The sequence below is a fragment of the Grampus griseus genome (genome assembly GCF_964374135.1).
Source record: "Grampus griseus genome assembly, chromosome: 1".
NCBI classification, from domain to species: domain Eukaryota; kingdom Metazoa; phylum Chordata; class Mammalia; order Artiodactyla; family Delphinidae; genus Grampus; species Grampus griseus.
In genome coordinates, this window is record NC_139017.1 from 69,954,916 (window position 1) to 69,980,772 (window position 25,857).

General features: G+C 39.2%; 1 protein-coding gene across 1 annotated transcript; it reads left to right on the top strand.

The window, feature by feature from the left end:
- Positions 1-2,217: 2,217 nt before the first annotated feature.
- LOC309825402 (Fc receptor-like protein 1) lies at positions 2,218-21,548 on the top strand (the record flags this gene model as incomplete). The annotated part of the gene is given in 14 exon segments (XM_082658934.1): positions 2,218-2,362; positions 2,601-2,672; positions 2,675-2,684; positions 2,720-2,868; positions 11,344-11,374; positions 11,376-11,491; positions 16,301-16,416; positions 16,422-16,584; positions 16,931-17,051; positions 18,121-18,144; positions 19,341-19,423; positions 19,650-19,721; positions 20,462-20,505; positions 21,477-21,548. Coding segments are annotated over 14 exon segments (1,218 nt in total).
- Between the last annotated feature and the right edge of the window lie 4,309 nt (positions 21,549-25,857).

Here is a 25,857-nt window from a genome sequence, read left to right on the forward strand (position 1 = left end):
TAACCACGGTGAGAGAAGTTATTGTAAATTACAATCATAAAACAGAACTCTGTGTCATTTTGTAGGCAGGTGATTGATGTGGAATGTGGGGAAAGGAACAGAGAGAAAGGAGGAAGGAAGCAGGGTAGGGAAGGGGGAGAAAATAAGAAGATAGGAAGGGGAAAAGAGAAAAAGAGAGGGAAAGAGAGAAAAAAGAGAGGAAGGGCACAAAAGAAGGACGGTGCGTTGTTGGGAAAGCCTTCGTGGGAGTTAAACTTTGGGTATGTTTGGGATTTGCTGCCCTGTACTGATCTCTGCTAAATTCTCTCCCAGCTCCACTCTGTGAAGCAACTGGTGAGTTGCACTTCCTTTTCTTCTTCAAGGTCTGCAGGTATCTTGTCACTTGAGCCAGTGCAGGAGGCCTGTGGATAGCTGTTTGATATCCAGTATACAGATGACAGCAGCCCCCTTGGACCCAGGGTGCTTGTGTTCACAGCAGTCTCTGCACGTGACATGTACATGCTCAGCTGATGGAGCAGATCTTGCTCTGACCTTCTCAAGACCACAATCTTTTTTTTTCTGGGACGTCCCAGCTTAGGGAGGGTTGCACAAGAAGTCAGGGGGTGCTGAAGGTTGATGTTATAGAAAAATCTCTGCCCTCTGGCAGAAGGGCTCCAAGGCCCCTGTGTACTCCCAGCTGGGTACTCCACCAGAAGTGTTGGAAAAAATGCCAAAGTCACGCCTCCACGGAGAACAACATTACAGTCAATGCGTGGGCCATGTACAAACTGTAGACTGCTGCCTTCTTCCTGTTTTCGGCCTTGCTCTGCAGCCACATTGTTACCCCGGTGCGTTTTCTCTCTTAGATTCTGATTTATGCAAACTTACTTCATTAGTTTGCTCCTGATTCAGTCTTACTTGTACCAGATGAGGAGAGGAGGAAATTTTCCCCCAGAAGGAATCTTCCACTGAAGTATGTTTAAATCTAATATATATGAGGACTGCTGTCTTGTGCTTAAAATAATAAGCACAGGGTTAAAAGAGATTATCCTGCTACTTCAACACAGGCTGCATGTGCAACTAGGAACACAGGGTTTGGAATTCCTACGACAAGAGATACTCAGAACCAACTCAGGCTTCTGGTTTCCTCACCTGATGTTTATCCAAGTCTAACTCATGCCTTATGTTAATTCCATGATACCTTGTGCTTGGCTCTGCTTTTACTCTGCAAATGTGCCTGACCAGTCATAGCCTAAGCAAAAGTCCAAAGCCACATCCAGGATGAAGAAACAAAGCTTCTGCCACCAGGAATTTGCCAGGTAGTCTCTATGCCTGAGAATTTTCTGAAACAAGCTCCAAGCTGCAAGACTGAGCTCTGGACCCATGCAAACTGCCCTGTCCAGTGTCCTATTCCATCCCCACCCCAGACCCATTCAAAAGAGTGGGTTACAGGTGCCTAGATGCCTCTTTTATTCACTTTTTCTGCTATGCACCCAAAGCTGTGCTGCTCCTCAGTCCTCTGGGGACTACAGTTTTCCAAGGAGAGAAAGTGATTAATGCACAGGGTATTCCAGGCCTCAGCACAGGGCAAATATTTTGGTACCACAGTTCAACTGAATTTTTAAAAGTCCTAGGGTAAAGCATTCCAGTTGGAAGGCTTGGAGATTATAGATACTGGACTGGGAATCACCCCTCAGTGATCTAGAACACTTAGCATTTTCATCTGATGAGGAGACAAAGAGGCTTTTCTTAGGAATACTCTTAAAACTTCCAAAAGAACAGAGGCTCTGAGGGTTGGATAAACAAATGCCCCGAGAGCAAATGCAATCAGGGCTTTCAATGTTTCATGGTCTGCTGCAACTGGGATAGATAAGGAGATGAGATGAAAGCAGAACACAACTTTACTCATCTTTAATTCATCCGGAAAAGAACCCCTATGGCCAAAAAGGGATACATGCTTCCTATAGGGGTTTGTATAGAGGTCCCAGATCAAGGGATCTGGGCCATGTGGATGTATGGATGCAGGGTATTTCTAGACAAATGCATGCCTCTTCCTTCCATTAGGAATAGCAATAAAAGGGGCAGGAGAGAAACAGTACGGAACAAATAGAGTTCCTCTGAGTATTTCCCAGACTGATTCTCCATGTCTCATATTCTATCTCTGAAAGAGATAACATGGGTCTGAGACATCAGGGGAATGGGAACAGAAGAAAATGACCAATATGGCTTATAACAAGGATGAATGAAATATATTTTCCTAAAACTTCAAGCTTCACCATCTCCAATGCCAACTCTAGTGACAGTCATCAGTATCCCTGCATTGTCTCCAGAAGTGTTTTCAGTCCATGGATAGAAACTTCAAAGAGTATTAACCAAGTCAAAGGTAAGGGTTGCCTTGTAGAAGGAAGTGATGCTGCACAGGGGCAGGAGGTGCTGGGGGTGAGCAGTTGAAAGCCCATGTGCCATGTCGAGGCAGGGCGGTAATGTGAGAAGTGGTCTGCATGTCCAATGAGCTGGACCTTTGAGTCTTGCTGAGAGCAAATGCTGAGAACACAAAGTGCCACCCATCAGGATCTCTGAACCCCATTGCCCTAGAATATGTGTTTAACTCTTCCCTCTAGAGCTCTTCCTGATACTCAGCCCCTCTCAGCCCATAGAGGGGAAGTCAATGACCCTGGCCTGTGAGATCCAGCCCTTCCACAGAAGTTAGATGTTCAGCTCCAGTTCCACTTCTACAAAGATGGCAGGCCCTAGGGCTGGACTGGGACAGCATCCCAGAGCTCTGGATTCCTGCTGTGTGGAGGGAAGACTCAGGGTCCTACTGGTGTCAAGCAAAGGCAACACCACTCGGAGTCAAAAGGAGCTGCAGAGTCCAGATCCAAGTACACAGTGAGTTCCGGTGGGGGCCTCTGCTGGGGTGGGCTGAGAAGGGCAGAGGTACGAGGCTGGTCTTCCCTGACTGTTGCATTCTGCTCCTGCATGCATGGATGCTGTTTGAGACACGTACCTGAGCTTCTTTTTATCAGAGTTCTTAAGGGGTCTTCCCTTATCCTTGCTATTCGCATTCAAGCAAACAAAAGAATTTTTAGGAAGCCCTTACCGTGTGTCATCACTGTGCTGGAGGGTGAGGAGGAAATAGCTGCATAATATATTGTCCCTGACTATGAGAAGCTGATGCCTAACTGGCCTCCTAAACAACTAGGGTGAAATTGGTGGTGTCATAAAAGTCGACTGTTAATAGAAACTACAAAGAAGGGAGAAATCTGACTGAGGCGGTAAGAGGAGGCCTTGAGGAAAAGGCTATGGAGGAAGGGCTTATGGAAGAGAAGCTGAGGTCTGATTTTGACAGATAAAAAGGAATGAGGGTGTTTTGTGATTCTGAACCGTGTTATTCCATATAACATGGTTGACGTTTCTGACATCCTCTCCCACTCTCAGACAAAGACGTAGCCATGATACCATAAAGCAATTGCTAATACATTCCGAAAGCTGGGCTTTCCCAGACTTCCTCAAAACTCAACTCCATGAACCTAGACCACTACAAAAAACCTCTGGACAGTTCATATGCCATAGGCCCTGTTCTAGTGATTCACACATGTTGTTTTTACTTTTTTTTTTGAATTTTATTTTATTTTATTTTTTATACAGCAGGTTCTTATTAGTTATCTATTTTATACACATCAGTGTATACATGTCAATCCCAATCTCCCAGTTCATCCCACCCACCCACCCTGCCCACCGCTTTCCCCCCTTGGTGTCCATAAGTTTGTTCTCTACATCTGTGTCTCAATTTCTGCCTAGAAAACTGGTTCATCTCTACCATTTTTCTAGGTTCCACATATATGTGTTAATATACGATATTTGTTTTTCTCTTTCTGACTTATTTCACTCTGTATGATACTCTCTAGGTCCATCCATGTCTCTACAAGTGAACCAATTTCGTTCCTTTTTATTCCACTGTATATATGTACCACATCTTCTTTATCTACTAGTCTGTGAATGGGCATTTAGGTTGTTTCCATGACCTGGCTATTGTAAATAGTGCTGCAAAGAATATAGGGGTGCATGTGTCTTTTTGAATTATGGTTTTCTCTGGGTATATGCCCAGTAGTGGGATTGCTGGTCATATGGTAGTTCTATTTTTAGTTTTTTAAGGAACCTCCATACTGTTCTCCATAGTGGCTGTAGCAATTTACATTCCCACCAACAGTGCAAGAGGGTTCCCTTTTCTCCACACCCTCTCCAGCATTTGTTGTCTGTAGATTTTCTGATGATGCCCATTCTAACCTGTGTGAGGTGATACCTCATTGTAGTTTTGATTTGTATTTCTCTAATAATTAGTGATGTTGAGCAGATTTTCCCTCTTGGCCATGCCTTCTTTGGAGAAATGTCTACTTAGGTCTTCTGCCCATTTTTTGATTAGGTTGGTTGTTTTTTAATATTGAGCTGCGTGAGCTGTTTATATATTTTGGAGATTAATCCTCTGTCCATCGATTCATTTGCAAATATTTTCTCCCATTCTGAGGGTTGTCTTTTTGTCTTGTTTACAGTTTCCTTTGCTATGCAAAAGCTTTTAAGTTTCATTAGGTGCCATTTGTTTATTTTTGTTTTTATTTCCATTACTCTAGGAGGTGGGTCAAAAAAGATCTTGCTGTGATTTATGTCAAAGAGTGTTTTTCCTATGTTTTCCTCTAAGAGTTTTAGTGTCTGGTCTTATATCAAGGTCTTTAATCCTTTTGAGTTTATTTTTGTGTATGGTGTTACAAATTTTAAGATATTTTGTTCTAGTTCTGTAAAAAAATGTCATTGGTAATTTGATAGGGATTGCATTGAATCTGTAGATTGCTTTGGGTAGTATAGTCGTTTTCACAATATTGATTCTTCCAATACAAGAATGTGGTATACCTCTCCATCTGTTTGTGTCATCTTTGATTTCTTTCATCAGTGTCTTATAGTTTTCTGAGTACAGGGTTTTTACCTCCTTAGATAGGTTTATTCCTAGGTATTCTATTCTTTTTGTTGCAATGGTGAATGGGATTGTTTCCTTAATTTTTCTTTCTGGTCGTTCATTGTTAGTGTATAGGAATGCAAGAGATTTCTGTGCATTAATTTTGTATCCTGCAACTTTACCAAATTCATTCATTAGCTCTAGTAGTTTTCTGGTGGCATCTTTAGGAGTCTCTATGTATAGTATCATGTCATCTGCAAACAGTGACAGTTTTACATCTTCTTTTCCAATTTGTATTCCTTTTATTTCTTTTGCTTCTCTGATTGCCGTGGCTAGGACTTCCAAAACTATGTTGAATAATAGTGGTGAGAGTGGATATCCTTGTCTTGTTCCTGATCTTAGAGGAAATGCTTTCAGTTTTTCACTGTTGAGAATGATGTTTGTTGTGGGTTTGTCGTATATACCTTTTATTATGTTGAGGTAGGTCCCCTGTATGCCCACGTTCTGGAGAGCTTTTATCATATATAGGTGTTGAATTTTGTCAAAAGCTTTTTCTTCATCCATTGATATGATCATATGGATTGTCTCCTTCAATTTGTTAATATGGTGTGTCACACTGAGTGATTTGCATATATTGAAGAATCCTTGCATCTCTGGGAAAAGTCCCACTTGATCATGGTGTATGATCCTTTTAATGTGTTGTTGGATTCTGTTTGCTTGTATTTTGTTGAGCACTTTTGCATCTATATTCATTAGTGATATTGGTCTGTAATTTTCTTTTTTGGTAGTATCTTTGGTTTTGGTATCAGGGTCAGGGTGGCCTTGTAGAATGAATTTGGGAGTGTTCCTTGCTCTGCAATTTTTTGGTAAGAGTTTGAGAAGGGTATTAGCTCTTCTCTAAATGTTTGATAAAATCACCTGTGAAGCCATCTGGTCCTGGACTTTTATTTGTTGGAATATTTTTAATTACAGTTTCAATTTCATTACTTTTGATTGGCATGTTCATATTTTCTATTTCTTCCTGGTTCAGTCTTGGAAGGTTATACCCTTCTAAGAATTTGTCCATTTCTCCCAGGTTGTCCATTTTATTGGCATAGAGTTGCTTGTAGTAGTCTCTTATGATCCTTTGTATTTCTGTGGTGTCCATTGTAACTTCTTTTTCATTTCTAATCATTGATTATTAGAAATTATTTCATTTCTAATCTAATTCTTATTGGCTATATTTTATCAGTTTTGTTTATCAAAAAAACAGCTTTTAGTTTTATTGATCTTTGTTTCTATTTCATTTATTTCTGCTCTGATCTTTAAAATTTTATGATTTCTTTCCTTCTACTAACTTTGGGTTTTGTTTCTTCTTCTTTCTCCAGTTACTTTAGGTGTAAGTTTAGATTGTTTATTTGAGATTTTTCTTGTTTCTTGAGGTAGGATTGTACTGATATAAACTTCACTCTTAGAACTGCTTTTGCTCTATCCCCTAGGTTTTGGATCATCTTGTTTTTGTTGTCATTTGTCTCTAGGTATTTTTTGATTTCCTCTTTGATTTCTTCAGTGATCTTGGTTATTTAGTAACATATTGTTTAGCCTCCATGTGTTTGTGTTTTTTACATTTTCTTTCCCTGTAATTTATTTCTAATCTCATAGCATTGTGGTTGGAAAAGATGCTTGACGTGATTTCAATTTTCTTAAATTTACTGAGGCTTGATTTGTGACCCAAGATGTGAACTATCCTGGAGAATGTTCCACGTGCACTTGAGAAGAAAGTGTAATCTGCTGTTTTGGGATGGAATGTCCTATAAATATCAATTAAATCTATCTGGTCTATTGTGTCATTTAAAGCTTGTGTTTCCTCATTAATTTTCATCTGGATGATCTGTTCACTGTTATAAGTGAGGTATTAAAGTCCCCCACTATTATTGTGTGACTGTCTATTTCCTCTTTTATACCTGTTAGCAGTTTCCTTATGCATTGAGGTGCTCCTATGTTGGGTGCATATATATTTATAATTGTTATATCTTCTTCTTGGATTGATCCTTTGATCATTATGTGGTGTCCTTCCTTGTCTCTTGTAACATTATTTTAAAGTCTATTTTATCTGATATGAGTATTTCTACTCCAGCTTTCTTTTGATTTCCATTTGCATGGAATACCTTTATCCATCCCCTCACTTTCAGTCTGTATGTGTGCCTAGGTCTGGAGTGGGTATCTTGTAGACAGCATATATATGGGTCTTGTTTTTGTATCCATTCAGCGAGCCTGTGTCTTTTGGTTGGAGCATTTAATCCATTTACATTTAAGGTAATTATCGACATGTATATTCCTATTACCATTTTCTTAATTGTTTTGGGTTTGATTTTGTAGGTCCTTTTCTTCTATTGTGTTTCCCACTTAGAGAAGTTCCTTTAGCATTTGTTGTAGAGCTGGTTTGGTGGTGCTGAATTCTCTTAAGTCTTTCTTGTCTGTAAAGTTTTTGATTTCTCCATCGAATCTGAATGAGATCCTCGCTGAATGAGTAATCTTGGTTGTAAGTTCTTCCCTTTCATCACTTTAAATATATCATGCCACTCCCTTCTGGCTTGTAGAGTTTCTGCTGAGAAATCAGCAGTTAACCTTATGGGAGTTCCCTTGTATGTTATTTGTCATTTTTCCCTTGTTGTTTTTAATAATTTTTCTTTGTCTTTAATTTTTGTCAGCGTGATTACTATTGTCTCAGCATGTTTCTCCTTGGGTTTATCCTGCCTGGGACTCTCTGCAGTTCTTGGACATGGGTGGCTATTTCCTTTCCCATGTTAGGGAAGTTTTCACCTATAATCTCTTCAAATATTTTCTCTCTCTCTTCTTCTTCTGGGACCCTTATAATGTGAATTTTGGTGCTTTAAATGTTGTTGAGAGGTCTCTTAGGCTGTCTTCATTTCTTTTCATTCCTTTTTCTTTATTCTGTTCCATGGCAGTGAATTCCACCATTCTGCCTTCCAGGTCATTTATCCGTTCTTCTGCCTCAGTTATTCTGCTATTGATTCCTTCTAGTGTGTTTTTCATTTCAGTTATTGTATTGTTCATCTCTGTTTGTTTGTTCTTTAATTATTCTAGGTCTTTGTTAAACATTTCTTGCATCTTCTTCTTTTTTTTTTTTTCTCTTTCCTGAATAACTTTATTTTTATTTTTTTTTTAACATCTTTATTGGGGTATAATTACTTTACAATGGTGTGTTAGTTTCTGCTTTATAACAAAGTGAATCAGTTATACATATACATATGTTCCCATATCTCTTCCCTCTTGCGTCTCCCTCCCTCCCACCCTCCCTATCCCACCCCTCCAGGCTGTCACAAAGCACCGAGCCAATATCCCTGTGCCATGCGGCTGCTTCCCACTAGCTATCTACCTTACTACGTTTGTTAGTGTGTATATGTCCATGACTCTCTCTCGCCCCGTCACAGCTCACCCTTCCCCCTCCCCATAACCTCAAGTCCGTTCTCTAGGAGGTCTGCGTCTTTATTCCTGCCTTACCCCTAGGTTCTTCATGACATTTTTTTCCCTTAAATTCCATATATATGTGTTAGCATACAGTTATCAAGACGGTATGGTACTGGCACAAAAACAGAAAGATAGATCAATGGAACAGGATAGAAAGCCCAGAGATAAACCCATGCACATATGGACACCTTATCTTTGATAAAGGTGGCAGGAATGTACAGTGGAAAAAGGACAGCCTCTTCAATAAGTGGTTCTGGGAAAACTGGACAGGTACATGTAAAAGAATGAAATTAGAACACTCCCTAACACCATACACAAAAATAAGCTCAAAATGGATTAAAGACCTAAATTTAAGGCCAGAAACTATCAAACTCTTAGAGGAAAACATAGGCAGAACACTCTATGACATAAATCACAGCAAGATTCTTTCTGACCCACCCCCTAGAGTAATGCAAATAAAAACAAAAATAAACAAATGGGAACTAATGAAACTTCAAAGCTTTTGCACAGCAAAGGAAACCATAAACAAGACCAAAAGACAACCCTCAGAATGGGAGAAAATATTTACAAATGAAGAAACTGACAAAGGATTAATCTCCAAAATTTACAAGCAGCTTATGCAGCTTTATAACAAAAAAACAAACAACCCAATCCAAAATTGGGCAGAAGACCTAAATAGACATTTCTCCAAAGAAGATATACAGACTGCCAACAAACACATGAAAGAATGCTCAACCTCATTAATCATTAGAGAAATGCAAATCAAAACTACAATGAGATATCATCTCACACCAGTCAGAATGGCCATCATCAAAAAATCTAGAAACAATAAATGCTGGAGAGGGTGTGGAGAAAAGGGAACCCTCTTGCGCTGCTGGTGGGAATGTGAATTGGTTCAGCCACTATGGAGAACAGTATGGAGGTTCCTTAAAAAACTACAAATAGAACTACCATATGACCCAGCAATCCCACTACTGGGCATATACCCTGAGAAAACCGAAATTCAAAAAGAGTCATGTACCAAAATGTTCATCGCAGCTCTATTTACAATAGCCCGGAGATGGAAACAACCTAAGTGCCCATCATCGGATGAATGGATAAAGAAGATGTGGCACATATATACAATGGAATATTACTCAGCCATAAAAAGAAACGAAATTGAGCTATTTGTAATGAGGTGGATAGACCTAGAGTCTGTCATACACAGTGAAGTAAGTCAGAAAGAAAAAGACAAATACAGTATCTTGCATCTTCTTGATCTTTGCCTCCATTCTTTTTCCGAGGTCCTGGATCATCTTCACTATCATTATTCTGAATTCTTTTTCTGGAAGGTTGCCTATCTCCACTTCATTTAGTTGTTTTTCTGGGGTTTTGCCTTGTTCCTTCATCTGGTACATAGCCCTCTGCCTTTTCATTTTGTCTGCCTTTCTGTGAATGTGGTTTTTGTTCCACAGGCTGCAGGACTGTAGTTCTTCTTGCTTCTGCTGTCTGCCCTCTGCTGGATGAGACTATCTAAGAGGTTTGTGCAAGCTCCCTGATGGGAGGGACTGGTGGTTGGTAGAGCTGGGTATTGCTCTGGTGGGCAGAGCTCAGTAAAATTTTAATCCACTTGTCCGATGATGGGTGGGGCTGAGTTCCCTCCCCATTGGTTGTTTGGCCTGAGGCAACCCAGCACTGGAGGCTACAGGCTATTTGGTGAGGCTAATGGTGGACTCTGGGAGGGCTCATGCCAAGGAGTACTTCCCAGACCTTCTGCTGCCAGTGTCCTTGTCCCCACAGTGAGCTACAACCACCCCCTGCCTCTGCAAGATACCCTCCAACACTAGCATATAGGTCTGGTTCAGTCTTCTATGGGGTCATTGCTCCTTCTCCCAGGTCCTGATGAGCACACTACTTTGTGTGTGCCCTCCAAGAGTAGAGTCTCTTTTCCCCCCAGTCCTGTCAAAGTCCTGCAATCAAATCCCACTAGTCTTGAAAGTCTGATTCTCTGGGAATTCCTCCTCCTGTGGCCAGAACCCCAGGTTGGGAAGCCTGATGTGGAACTCAGAACCTTTACTCTGGTGGGTGGGCTTCTGTGGTATAATTGTTCTCCAGTTTGTGAGTCACCCACCCAGCATAATGGGATTTGATTTTATTGTGATTATGACCCTCTTACCATCTCATTGTGGCTTCTCCTTTGTCTTTGGATGTGGGGTATTTTTTTTAGAGAGTTCCAGTGTCTTTCTGTCAATGATTGTTCAGCAGTTAGTTGTGATCCCAGTGCTCTTGCAAGAGGGAGTGAGTGTATGTCCTTCTACTCCGTCATCTTGAACCAATCTGACCCACATGTTGTTTAATTGAAGCATCACAACTGTAGGAGATAACTGTCATTATCTTCTCCATTTTCCAGATGGGAAATTGAGTCTCAGAGAAGTTAAGTAATTTGATCAAGCATGCACAAGAAGAGTTGGAACCAACATTCAAACCCAGGCAGTGTGATTTGTAACCTAGGCTTGTAAAAATTACACTATTGTGCTTTGAAAAATGGGAGTTTGAGAGATCAGCGTTCTGGGTATCACACTGTCCTAGGCAGGGAGAAGACACTGTAGCCTCCATGGGAATATTATGATGTCTTTCTTACCCTACCACCATCAACCCAACCAATGCCAATTCCAAATCAGCAGGACCCCCTTTGCCCACTAGCTCCCTGCCCCACCTTTAAACAATATAAGCTGTTGACTTCACCAGAGGCCTTTGCTCTCAGGACTGTCGCACATACCCTGTCCCTGAAACCCTCCCTACTCAGGGCCTTCCTGTGTCATCTTGTGTTCATGTAGGACTCCCCATCAGTAATGTGAGCTTGGAGATACAACCTCCAGGTGGATACATGATGGAGGGAGAAAAGCTGGTTCTTGTCTGCTTGGTCACTGGGGGCACAGGAGATATCATCTTCTTCTGGTACAAAGGGGCCCTGGGTTTAAACCTGGAAATGAAGACTGACGGTGACGTTTGGGATCTCTGTGGTGAGGGAGAGTGACTCTGAGGAATATTACTGTGCGGAGGACAATGGCTATGGCCCCAGGCTCAGTGAGCTGGTGAGTATCACTGTCAGAAGTAAGTTCCACTGCCTTTCTGCTCAGCCAGCATGTTCCCCTGGGGCACCCTGAGGAAGTTAACTGGCGCTGTGCCGGGAGCCATATAGGAAGTGCCTTTGAGTCTCAGCACGGACGAGACCCATAGTGCCAAGCAAAGCTGGTACTGTCAGGTACAAATATGGAGAAGCAAAGCTCTCCTCTGTGTGGTTCCCCTTATCTCCCCCCTGCTTTTGCTTAAGGTGATTTTTATGGGATTGCTATTAGTGTTGGGAAATATTTCCAGCTCCGATGGAGGGTTTAGGGAAAGACCCCAACTTAGGGTAAAACCAAAAAAGATTGTGATTACTCCGGCTCCCTTAATGGCTACACCTGAAATCCCCACTCCCAGGCCAGGGCGTTGGGTTCAGGGAAATACAATAGGAGCATTTGTGTGGCAAAAGCTTACTTTAGAAGACAAATTGAATGGGTTTTGGCCCTCCTGGGGAGTTAGAGATATGTTAGGAAACACTTGGGTATGGTGGCGGGGAGGTTTTATGCTATAGTGGGTAAATAGCAAATTAGATAGAGTAGGTAAGTTTTGATTATAAAGGAAGAAGAAAACAGCCTGTAAATATTTATAGTTGCTAAAAGAATAATGTGTTTGAGTTTGTGCTTTGAATAACTGGCTGATTGAATAGAACATACAGGTACAAGAACAATGAAGAAACCGCAGACTGCATTCCTGACCTGGACTGTGACCGAGGTTTTATGGCCACAGGGGATGAAAGAGACTATAAGCGATAAGAAGATTATTTAACCTGTTTAACCTGCTGATGTAATCTGTTGATGTAAATTACTTTTGTTTTATGGCTTGTGTAAGAGATTTTTTGGCATGGGAATGAGGTTGCTAAGATTGAAAATGAGATTATTTTATAGTATAAATACTTTGGAATCGTGAAAAATAAATTTGTCAGATCCTTGCATCCTCTGAGGTGTCTTGTGTTCTGTCCACGCCAACTCCGTCTTCCCCTTTGGGTGAAACCTGTCCAGCTGGGGCTGGTCCCCGGCAAGTGGCGCCCGAACAGGGACCTGAAGGGGTAAGTATTATTTTTGTTTTTTCGGACGGATAGGAGTCTCACCGTAGGGTGCTGCAGACCCCCAGTTAAGAATACTGGTTAGGAAGGTGAGTAAGGCGGTGTCAAGATGGGACACTCTGAGTCCAAAGAGAGGCTCTTATTTATTGATATAGTTAAACATATGATAAATGGAAGAGGAATTAAGGTAACTAATAAGCAATTAACTCAGTTTTTTCAGTTCGTACAGGAACAATGTCCTTGGTTTCCAGAAGAGGGAACAGTTAATATAGAAACCTGGCAAAAAGTGGGGCAAACTTTGCAAGTATATTATAGTCATTTTGGACCTGAGAAGGTCCCAGTAGATACTTTTACTTTATGGAACCTCATAAGAGAGAGCATTGCTCCCTTGCCTGAAGGTCAAAAGAACCCATATAAATATCCTGCAGAAGTAATAGATGAATGTACTCCGTTACTTTCCCCAAAAACATCAAAAGATACTAAGGTTTTGGCTGCAGCTTTAAAAGATTGTAACCTTAATGACAATGATTCAGAGGAGGAAAATGAGTCACCTACTGATACTAAGCCTAATTTGTTAAAGAACCCTCCTTTTGATGATGAATTGCCTCCTGCAGATCAGGATGATTTAGATGCTGCTGCATATGATTATGAAAGAAGAAAGAATGAACCCCATGGTGCTTTTTCAATGCAAGAAACTAAGAAAAATAGGCCTAATTTACAGGATATGCGCCCTTTGGGTCGTCTACCGACCGCCCCACCAGCACCTTTAAGTTCTTCATTTCTCCCTTTAAAAAGGTTAGGACATCCAATTTTAAAGCCTTCATTACCTTCTCGTTTACGAAAGAGAAGGTACGCTGCCTCCACCGTTGAAGCGGCTCCAATAACTTGGGGAACAATTAAAAAGCTTTGCCTGAGTGCTGAGAATGCTGTGAATGCTCAAGGATTGCCTTTGACGACTGCTAATTTTTTTGTGGCTATGCTTAGCTTACTTTCCGTTCAGGTAAGTGCCAACGGTACGTATTGGGCTTACTTTCCAGATCCTCCTATTTTACATACATGTACTTGGAAAGATTCCAATATTCCAGTAACTTCCTCATTTCCTGAATTGACCGATGGCATTCGAGGAAAACAGGGTTATAAACAATTTGTAATCAATTTTAACTATTCATTTACAGGCCAGACTGATTTTCCTCCAATATGCTTTTTTCTTGGCTCAGGGTCAATAGAAAATAGTCGAACAAAAAATGGATGTTTGTCAGTAGTTGATGCAGGATTTTTGACAGACTCCCCTAAAAAGCCAGTAGGAAAAGATAAAACCACAAGATATCTATGGTCATTGTTAGGGAAAGTTGTGGGACAAAATCAAGTTTATGTTAATAAATCTTTAGCTAAAGTTGTTCATCCTTCTAGATATGACGATTGTGATGAGGTTGCAGGGGAAGCTACAAATGAATGGACATGGATAGATATTAAAACTGGATATCCTTCATGGATATATTGTATGTATAATAAAGAGAATAAAATAACCATTCCTAGAACTAGATATTATATTTCAGATTGGAGTATTAATTTTCCTGAGGGAGATTATAGAACATATTTAGATAAAGGCTTGTTATACCCATGGAATGATTCCTATATTCCCCGTCCATTGAAGGTAAATAGATGGAATAGTCATGGATGGGTGACTCCTATTTATACTTTTGTTCATGAAAATAAAACCTATTATCAATCTCAGTTATGGAGATTACCCTTAACCACTCATAAAATAATGTTAGTTAGAGCTACTACCCATGTGGAAGAGTACCATGTTCAAACCTGTGTGTCATCTCCATATTCCTTATTGCTTTCTAATGATAGTGAAAAGTTGCAGATTATGCAGTATAATATGAGGTTTTATATTACCTGTCAGCAATGCATACTGACCACTTGTATTGTTCCTGAAATGAATGTGTCAACTATAATGGTTTTAAAAAGACCAGCTTATATTATGCTGCCAGTAGCGCTTAATGAATCTTGGTATACAGATATAGGGGCGGAAATTGTAAGACAGGTTGGAGAGCTCATGCGGCCAAAAAGATTTGTGGCTACTTTGATTTTGGGAATTTCCGCCTTGATAGGAATACTGAGTTCTTTTACTGTTGCAACATATATTTTAGTAAAAGAAGTACAAACAGCACAATATGCTAATGATTTATCAAAAAATATATCCTTGGCTTTAGCGACTCAGGAAGCAATAGATAGAAAGTTAGAAGCTAAAGTTGATGCCCTTGAAGAAGCAGTTTTACATATTGGTCAAGAACTTACTGCTTTAAAAATTCGCCTGTCTTTAACATGCCATAAAAAATATTCTTGGATATGTGTTACTCCCTTAAAAGTAAATCATTCTGAATACTCCTGGGAAAAAATTCAAATGCACATTTTAAATATATGGAATTCTAGTGATTTAGGAATTGATTTGGAACATTTACATAAACAAATTCATGATATTGCAGCCTCTCAATATGATATGAATCCCTCTAAGGCTGCTGCAGAATTTTTACAAAATTTACAAAGTTATTTTAAGGGTAATTCCTTTATACATATTTTAATAAATTATGGGGCTGCCGGAGTGGTTACAATTTTGCTCCTTATTTCTTTTCCAGTCATCATCCGATTAATTCAAGCTGCCCTCCAGAGTGTATATAAAACCAAAGTGGAATTGCATACTGCCTTTTTAAAAAATAAAAAAGGGGGAGATGCCGGGAGCCATATAGGAAGTGCCTTTGAGTCTCAGCACGGACGAGACCCATAGTGCCAAGCAAAGCTGGTACTGTCAGGTACAAATATGGAGAAGCAAAGCTCTCCTCTGTGTGGTTCCCCTTATCTCCCCCCTGCTTTTGCTTAAGGTGATTTTTATGGGATTGCTATTAGTGTTGGGAAATATTTCCAGCTCCGATGGAGGGTTTAGGGAAAGACCCCAACTTAGGGTAAAACCAAAAAAGATTGTGATTACTCCGGCTCCCTTAATGGCTACACCTGAAATCCCCACTCCCAGGCCAGGGCGTTGGGTTCAGGGAAATACAATAGGAGCATTTGTGTGGCAAAAGCTTACTTTAGAAGACAAATTGAATGGGTTTTGGCCCTCCTGGGGAGTTAGAGATATGTTAGGAAACACTTGGGTATGGTGGCGGGGAGGTTTTATGCTATAGTGGGTAAATAGCAAATTAGATAGAGTAGGTAAGTTTTGATTATAAAGGAAGAAGAAAACAGCCTGTAAATATTTATAGTTGCTAAAAGAATAATGTGTTTGAGTTTGTGCTTTGAATAACTGGCTGATTGAATAGAACATACAGGTACAAGAACAATGAAGAAACCGCAGACTGCATTCCTGACCTGGACTGTGACCGAGGTTTTATGGCCACAGGGGATGAAAGAGACTATAAGCGATAAGAAGATTATTTAACCTGTTTAACCTGCTGATGTAATCTGTTGATGTAAATTACTTTTGTTTTATGGCTTGTGTAAGAGATTTTTTGGCATGGGAATGAGGTTGCTAAGATTGAAAATGAGATTATTTTATAGTATAAATACTTTGGAATCGTGAAAAATAAATTTGTCAGATCCTTGCATCCTCTGAGGTGTCTTGTGTTCTGTCCACGCCGACTCCGTCTTCCCCTTTGGGTGAAACCTGTCCAGCTGGGGCTGGTCCCCGGCAGCGCTGAGCCTCTGTGTGAAGAAATTGTGAGTCTGTCATCATCAGAGACCCTCTCTGACAGTCTACTGTCTCTCTCAGTTCCAGTGTCTCACCCTCAGGGCTCCTGGGGCCCAGGCTGTGTTGGGGGATGTGGTGGAGCTTCACTGCGAGGTCTGGAGAGGCTCTCCCTCGATCCTGTACAGTTTTATCATGAGGATGTCGCCCTGGGGAGCAGCTCAGCTCCCTCTGGAGGAGGAGTGACTTTCAACCTCTCTCTGACTGCAGAACATTATGGAAACTACTACTGTGAGGCCAACAATGGCCTGGTGGCCCAGTGCAGTGAGGTGGTACCACTCAATATCATAGGTATAGCTCATGCTGTGGAACTACTTCGGTCAATGTCTCTTTCTCAGCATTCTGGGAGAGTTTTGCTGACCCCACAAAGTTTCTGGTGATGTGCTACCCAAGATGAGGCTTCTATGGGTAGTCCTGTCCTGGGAGATATATCCGAGGGGGCATGGGGGACACCAAAACTGGTGCCTCTCTTCTCTCAACAATGTGATAAGCTGCAAGTCCCTAGGTGTATAAGTAAGTCCTACCTCCCCAACTCCCCCAGGAAGAGCAGACCTTTCCTCAACCCACACTCAAGATATCTGCTCTCCAAACCCAAGCCCTTCTCCTTGGCAGCTCATGTATAGGTCTCTCCCTTCAGTGCCTACGGAGGACAGAAAAGAAGTTCTTACTTCAGGAGTCATGGAGGTGCTGCTTGGCATCTCTGGTCCCACCACTATGGCCCTATTATTTTGCTGCTGGCTCAAGAGAAAAATAGGTTTGTATTTATAGAGATTGGTATTTTGTTACTGTGACCTTTGTTTTCACTGAGATAAGGCAAGATTTGTGACATATATACTAATAAGGATAATATATCCCATTAGCCACCTTGCCTATAGATCTGCTCATAGCCATCCCCACTGCCCCAGCACATGGAATGGCACCTATTAAAGTAGTGAAAGTTTTTAGTAAAACCCTTCATCCCCACATATTATCAATTGAGGTTAAACTGATACCTTGTACTTCTGTGGTTTAATTTTTATACAAAAATGTAACTACTTAAAATAACTAATCAGCCACTTAGAAGAGAAATACAGTTAGCAGTTCCAGCTATACTGACAATCTCCCAGGTAAAGTCATTGCACTAATTCTTATTTGCCTTAGAATATTGTCACATGGTTTTTCTTCTCCCTGAAATATTTACCCACACATCCAGACATATGCTTTTTGCTGAGTGTTTCTCACTTTTCAGCTTAAATGTCATTTTCTCCAAGAGCCTTCACCTGACCACACAGCTTACAATTCTCTTCTATTATGCTTCCTCAGAGTACCAATAACTTCACACGTTATTACAATTGATTATTACCTATTTATTTGTATGTTTAATCTTGGTTTCCTGTTCTCCATTGAGCAAGTTGGAGATGGGGCAAGAGAGGACAATGTGAGATTCTTACTTAAATTCCAAGCTTTTTGGGCATCTTTGGAGACGTCACCCCAACTATACTGTGTCTATGGAAGTGCCTTTTGTCATGATAGGATTAGGTCGTATGGTTCTAAAACCAAAACCCAAAAATGTTATAGGTGTGTGGGTACAGAGCCTTGGGCTCAAGTCCAATTCTGGTATTAACTGTCTTTGGGAAGCTCGCTTAACTATTCTGGACCTAAATCTCTTCATCTGCAATATGAAGGATCTGCCCAAATAATTGCCAGGATGTCCTCTGAGCACACAGTGACATCTTGCAATGGGCATCCTGGAACAAGGCACATTCCCTGCACAGGGGCTGTATGAAAGCACTGAAAAAGAGAGTTCCCTCATTGACATGTATGTTCATTTGTTTGACTTGCAGGAAGTCGTTCAGCCAGGGATCCACTCAGGTGAGACCTCTGCTATCTCTGTGTGCACAGTTAATGTAGAAAAATCTATTTCAAACAATTTTTTGAATTGTTCTCTCTCATGAGCTTTTTTCCATATTTTGTCATATGCAAAACTGCTACTCCAGTGTTCTTCCACTGGTAACTTCATTTGCTATTCCTCTTCTTTTATATATTAACTAATTAATTTAAATCCTTTCATCATTTTTCCTAATTTGTCTCCCTCACTAAATCTACAGAATAAGACAGTTCTATTATATTGACCAGTTTCGTGCATTTATTCAATCAACCAGTATCTGAGAGTCTGTAAGTCATTTTGTTGAGTGCTAGAAAGCATGAAAATATGGAGAGATCTTGAGAGTTTTAAGTATCCTAGAGTAGTTAAGATATACACACATTTCCATAATGCAGGCCAGAGAATAAGTAATAAACATACTGAAAAATTGTTGATCAAGTTCCTTAGAAGAGGAAAAGATTTTTTAAAATTTATTTTTGATTTTATTTTATTGAAGTATAGTTGATTTACAATGTCATGTTAGTTTCAGGTGTACAGCACAATGATTTAGTTATATATTCTTTTTCAGATTCTTTTCCCTTATAGGTTATTACAAAATACTGAGTATTGTTCCCTGTGTTATGCGATAGGTCCTTGTTGGTTAGAAAAGGAAAAGATTTTTAAAATACTTCCATCGGGGGATATCAGTGTTTAGTTGATACATTTTAAACTGTTATTATTTTTGTCAACAAAAACCATATTTTTTTCCAAATCAGAATAGCACTTTTTCAGTGATGCACATGCAAGAGCATTTTCTTCTTTCCCTTCCTCAAGCTGCTTGTTCTGCTTAGCAACCGGTTTCCATCTGGAGTGAATCAATAATTTTTCATTCAATATTTACCGAGCACTTATGATGTGAATGGCACTATTCTGGGTGTGGGCAATACCACAGTAAGCTGTCAAATAAGAACCGTACACTTGTGGAATATATACTCCAGTGATACTCTGCAATGCCCTACGCAAGTATAGGGCTTGTATCAGACAGCTGTGCTGATTTCTGATTTCCCCATAAATTAGCATTCTATTCAGGACACTTTGTAACATGCTTCTCTCCTTCAGTGTTTTACTCATAATCCCAGATAGTTGTGTCTGGGACATCTAGGATGCTATCCCAGATAGATAGCGTGTGTTTCTGTGTTTGCAGGAGCCTTCCCAGCCCTGTACCCCAAGAATCCACCTACCTCAACTCACAAGCCCCAGAGCAGCTACACCCTAACTATGAAAATGGTGAGGCTTCCCAAATGACCTGGGCCAAAGTAGGCAGACCAAGCTGGGGAAGAAGCAATAAGGTGACGTCTATTAACCAAATCTGACCCTGCTGTGTCCCAGCTACCTCTACAAATAAATGACTTATCTATCTTCATGGCTGTGATAGGTGGTAGGTATGGAGTGAGTTAAATGGCAGGAAGAAGGGACTGTGTCATGTCACGATGCCTCCTTTTTTCTCTTTCAGTGAATGTTGTAAGTGGGGATGAGGTTTATTCTTTGGTGTACTGTGTGCAGCAGGAACAGCAACCGGCAGCAGGTGAGACATGAGGGAGTGAATTTGTCTCTGACTTTTGTCTTTCCTGGAACCGGGAGGATAATCAGTGACTGTGTATGGCAACATGGCTCTGTTCTTTGGTGCTGCTGCTTCTGCTCTTGGAGCTGACTATGAGCATTGCTGTGCCTTATATGAAGATTGGCCTTTGGTCTGGAAACTATCTTGAGTAGATGCCAGTGCTGATGCTAACTTGGCCTCCTGTATATCTCACTCCCCAGTCAGATGGCAGCATTGGAGACGGTACCAGCTATGTACTCCCTGTAGCACCCCAATACAGCTGCCTAGTTGTGGCTGTTGTCCCATCCCTTACCTGGTAGACACAGAAATGCTGAGAGGTACAAATGCCAGGAGGGGCTGGTGGACCCTCACTCCCCCTAGGTACTAGTTTTCCTCTGTACAGTAAGGAGTCATATTTGTGATAGGCAGAAAAGTGAGGCAGAAAATATTAATGGAAGTAAGTCCATGGGAAACAGACAGGACAGAAAGAAGCCTTTAACACTAATTTAATGAAGGACTTTAAATGGAATCTCACATATGTTTGTCTCCACAGAAGAACCCCCTGGGATGCATACTGGGGGATAAGGTTAGAATCCCTGTTCTTTCCTCCATGCTCTTTCTCTCTTTCTTCTGGGGACAGGTGCTCAAATTTTTAAAATTATGGCCACTTAGGAAAAACAAGATATCTCATGGTCTATCTCCTACCTTATCTCCTCACACCACAGGGATAAAAATATTTGATTATAACAGTAAAGTGTCATTGTACAAGGTAATGTTAGAGGCTCACGTATACTTTTTTTAGCAATGGACATATGGAAGGTTCGTAGCTAAACTGTAGTGCATGCTTAGTCTAAAAATTCTATAGATTTGAAAATCTTTATCCTGAAATACTGTTGAACCATACATACATCATTTTGTGTTTAACCAAACAACGTGTCAAAAACTAAATTAATATTCAATAAAGGTAACCTAAGTGATTTTTGTCATTAAAAAATCAGTAATTTCTGAACCTTGATCAATTCAAGACTTCACTGATGATACAAAAATGCTTTTGGGGCTTCCCTGGTGGCGCAGTGGTTGGGAGTCCGCCTGCCGATGCGGGGGACACAGGTTCATGCCCCGGTCTGGGAGGATCCCGCATGCCGTGGAGCGGCTGGGCCCATGAGCCATGGCCGCTGAGCCTGTGCGTCCGGAGCCTGTGCTCTGCAATGGGAGAGGCCACAACAGTGAGAGGCCCGCGTACCACAAAAAAAAAAAAAAAAAAATGCTTTCAGAAAATTGCATAAATTCCAACTCTGCACGTGTGCAAATAGAGGAGGTGCTTTGTATTTGAGTCTAGTATGGTGTGGCAGCCAAATATCTCAGGACAGAGTTCAAGTCCTTGATAAACTCCAGTAACAGGCTAAATTTAGTTTATGAATACAAAATTATGACATCCTTGAAAAATTATAGTCCATGGAACAGCCTAACAATGACTCATAAAAATGAGAGAAGGCTTTGTATGGGTCAGTTTGCAGCTCATCAGGAGCATCTCAGTAGCCCAACAGTGGGACGCAGGCCCTTTGAAAATGGTGGCCTAGGGCCACAGTCTTCCAAGAGGCTCCAAATTTTGTCTTGAGTGGTGCACCATGATAGGGTGCATCCAGGCTGACTGGAAGCGGACTGGGGAAGAGAACCTGTGGGAAACATGTTCAACTTGTCTTCCCTGCTCAGATTCTATCCATGTATCTTTGCTTTTAGAACTCCTCAGCCATCTATTCTAGGCTGAAGAAGGCGGATCTTACAGATGTGGACTATGAAGATGCTATGTAAAGTTATAGAAGATTCTGCTCTTGGGAAACCATGCATGACCCTATACCTCCGAACTAATATGTCCTTCAGAGATCCTGTGAGAATCAGCGTTCCAGTACACCTCATCCAGGTGCTTACCTCCATGAGATTATTCCTGCATCTACTGTGAAGTGAAGTTGGCTCAAGCTTTGAAGAGATCACCCAGGAGAACCAACATGAACTCAGGAGTGGGAAGAACTTTGTTACTAGAACCGGATTCCTATTGGTTCTTTCAGGTACAGGTCAAACTCTGCTCTGAGTTCTTTTTACAAGAGGAAACAGGACAGGAATAAAAGAACTTGAGGTCATGGGGTAGAGGGACAATGAAGCTTAGAAAGCATGAACCCAAAGTTAGTTATTTTGTGGGACTGCTCCATACAGAAAGCTGTGTCCATAATTTTTTGTCCAAGTGCTTTCTCTGCTTAGACAGTGCAGAGTTCCAGCCCTGCCCCTTATGTTAATCATCCTGTTTCTACATAAAATATGTGACTCAGTGAATTTGGGGGTCACTGTTACCAAACTAAAATTAAAGCAAAGTTACATAAAATACCATTGCACTTATACTAAATTTTAATGACATATTTTGTATGTCAGGCCAATCTAGGTGCCAATCTAGATGTCCCCATATTTATAAGGAGATACAATCTCAGTAGGTTTCACTACATCCAAAGTCTGTATTTGTTGCAACTTCTAAAAGCTTTAGGAATATGTTTTCTTCCTTAATTCACAAACTTTTTGAAAACGTGATAATATGGTTTGAAGTCTGTATTTTAATTTTAAAGCAATCATAAGCTAACACATAAATTAAAACATTTTAAAAGTATATAATGTAAAAGTTAGTCTTCCCTATAAGTTACCACAAGTGGTACCCATTGTTAAAAGCTTAGCATTGTTAAAATCTTAGCTCTGCAGATATTTTTCTATTTTTCTGTAGAAACACTTCTACATACATGTGAATATATAGGTATTTAGAAGTATACCTATTTAATAAAATATCATGAAATATTTTAAAGTCTGTATGTAGATTATTGTACTATTTTAAAAGCTGTGTAGTATCCTGTTATATGATAAATCATAATATATTTTTTCTTTTTTTTTCTTTTGCTAAAATATAAGTAACATAAAATTTACCATTTTAACCGTTTTTCTTTATTTTCCAGTTATCAAATTCTTTTTATTCATTTTTTTCCTCATTTGTGTTTCTTCTATTTTTCTCTTTTTTTAATTGTGTGTATTATAATTTGACTTCCATTTACACTACAGTGTGCTTAACACCAAAAGTTTAGTTTCAGTCGACTACCATATAGTTGGCTCCCTTTACCCACTTTGCTCTCCCCCACCTTCTTTTCCTCTGGTAACTGCTAATCTGTTCTTTGTATCTATGTGTTTGTTTTTGTCTTGCTTTTGTGAGTAATGTAAGATAGGAGTCCAGTTTCATTATTTTAATATGAATATCCAGTTTTCCCAACATCATTTATTGAAGAAACTATCCCTTCTCCACTGAATATTCTTGGCTCTCTTGTCAATTATTAATTGACCATATATGCCTAAGTTTATTTATGGGCTTTCAATTCTGTTTCATTTGTCTATGTGTCTGTTTTTATACTAATACCATACTGTTTTTATTATGATAGCTTTGCAATATAGTTTGAAATCAGGAAGTGTGATGTCTCCAGCTTTGTTCTTCTTTCTCAATATTGCTTTGCTTATTTGGGGACTCTTGTAGCACCAAACAAATTTTAGAATTCTTTGTTATATTTCTGTGAAAAAATGTCATTGGGATATTGATAAGGATTGCATTAAATGTATAGATGGCTTTGGGTAGTATGGACACTTTAACAATATTAATTATTTCAATCCATGAACAAGGGATATCTTTCCATTTATTTGTGTCTTCTTCTATGTCTTAATCAAGGTCTTATAGTTTTAAATATACAGAACTTTCACCCCCTTGGTTAAATTTATTCCTAAGTATTTTATTGTTTTTGATGCTATAATACATGAGATTGTTTTCTTTATTTCTTTTCAGATAATTTGTTGTTAATGTGTAGAAATGCAACTGATTTTTTGTGTGTTTATTTTTAACTTGAAATTTAACTTTATTTTATTACTTCCAGAAGATTTTTGGTGGAGTCTTTAGGGTTTTCTATATATAAATCATGTCATTCACATACAAAATTTTATTTCTTCCTTTCTGATTTGGATACCTTTTATTTCTTTTTCTTGTGCAATTGCTTTGGCTAGGGCTTCCAGTATTATGTTGAATAGGATTGGTGAGAATGACCACTCTTGCTTGTTTCTGATGTTAGAAGAAAAGTTTTCAGCTTTTCACCTTTGAGTATGATATTAGCTGTGGATTTGTCATATATGGCCTTTATTATATGGAGATACATTCCTTATGTATTCAATTTTTAAAGTTTTTTTATCATGAAAAGTTTTGTCAAATGTCTTTTCTGCATCTATTGAGATGATCTTATAGTTTTAATTTTTAGTCTATTAAATTGATATATTACAGTTGTTGATTTGCATATGTTGAGCCATCTTTGTATCCCAGGAATGAATTTCACTTGATCATGATATTTGATCCTTTTAATGTGTGGTTGAATTCAATTTGCTAGTATTTTGTGGATTTTTTTTTTTTTTTTGCATCTATATTCATCAGGGATATTGGCCTGTAGGTTTTTTTTTCTTTTCTTTTCTTGTAGTGCCCTTGTTTTGCTTTGGTATCTGGGTAATTATGGCCTCATAAAATGTTTTTGTACATGTTTACTTCTCTTCCATTTTTTGAACAGCTTGAGAAGAATTGGCTTTAATTCTTCTTTAAATGCTTTCTAGAATTAACCTGTGAAACTATACAGTCATGGGCTTTTCTTTTTGGGGAAGTTGTTGATTACTGATTCAATGTCCTATTTATTACGGATCTCTTCAGAGTTTCTGTTCCTTCATGATTCAGTCTTCATAGGTTGAATGTTTCTAGGAATTTATTCATTTTTTCTGTGTTGTCCAATTTGTCAGAATATAATTGTTTATAGTAGTTTCCTCTGATCCCTTGTATTTCTGTGGTATTAATTGTAATGTCTCCTTTTTTCACTTACAATTTTATTTATTTGAGTTCTCTTTTTCTTGATTAATCTAACTACAGATTTGTCAATTTTGTTTATCTTTTCAAAGAACCAGCTCTAGCTTTCTTATTCTCTTCTATTGTTTTCCTATTCTTTATTTCATTTATTTTTGCTTAATCTTTATTATTTCCTTACTTCTGCTAACTTTGAACTTAGTTTTTTCTTGTTTTTCCAGTTCCTTGAGGTACACTGCTAGGTTGTTCATATGAGGTCTTTCTTTTATGTTTTTTTAAATGTAGGCTTTTATAGCCATAAACTTTCCTCATTAGACACTTTTTGCTGCATTCCCAAGTAATGGTGTGCTATGTTTTTATTTTATTTTGTCTAAAGATATTTTTTGACTTCTCTTTTGCTTTCTCCTTTGATCCATTTGTTGTTCAGAAGTGTGTTGTTTAATTTCCATTTATTTGTAAAATTTCCAGCTTTCCTCCTGTTATTGATTTCTAGTTTCATACTATTGTGGTAGGAAAAAAAATACTTGATATAATTTATTTCTCCTTAAGTTTGTTGAGACTTGTTTTGAGGCCTAACATATTATCTAGCCTAGGAAAAGTTCTATATGTACTTGATAACTGTGTGTATTCTGTTGCTGTTGGGTGGAATGTTCTATATATGTGTGTTAGGTCTATTAGGTCTGTAGTGTTGTTCCAATTCGCTGTTTCCCTATTGATTCTCTGGATGATCTATCCACTGTAGAAATGGGATAGTTAAGCCCCCCACTATTATTGTTTTGGTGCTTTTTTCTCCTTTAGTTCTGTTAGCATTTACTTTACATATTTTGGCATTCCAATGTTGGGTACGTAGATATTTACAATTGTTATATCTTCTTGATAAATTGACCCCTTTTAGATTATATAATGACCTTCTTTGTCTCATGTTATAGCTTTTGACTTAAAGTCTGTTTTGTTTGATATAAATATAGCTTCTCTCTTTAGGTTTCATTTACTCAGAATATTTTTTTCATTCGTTCATTTTGATCCTATGTGTGTCCTTATAGGTGACATGCTTCTATTGTGAGCATATATAGTTGAGCCTTGTTTTATTATCCACTCAGCCTTTTGATTGAGGAATTGAATTAATTTACATTTAAATAATTCTTGATATGTAAGAACTTACTAATGCCATCCTATTCATTATTTTCTGCCTTTTTGTAGCTTCCTATTCTTTTC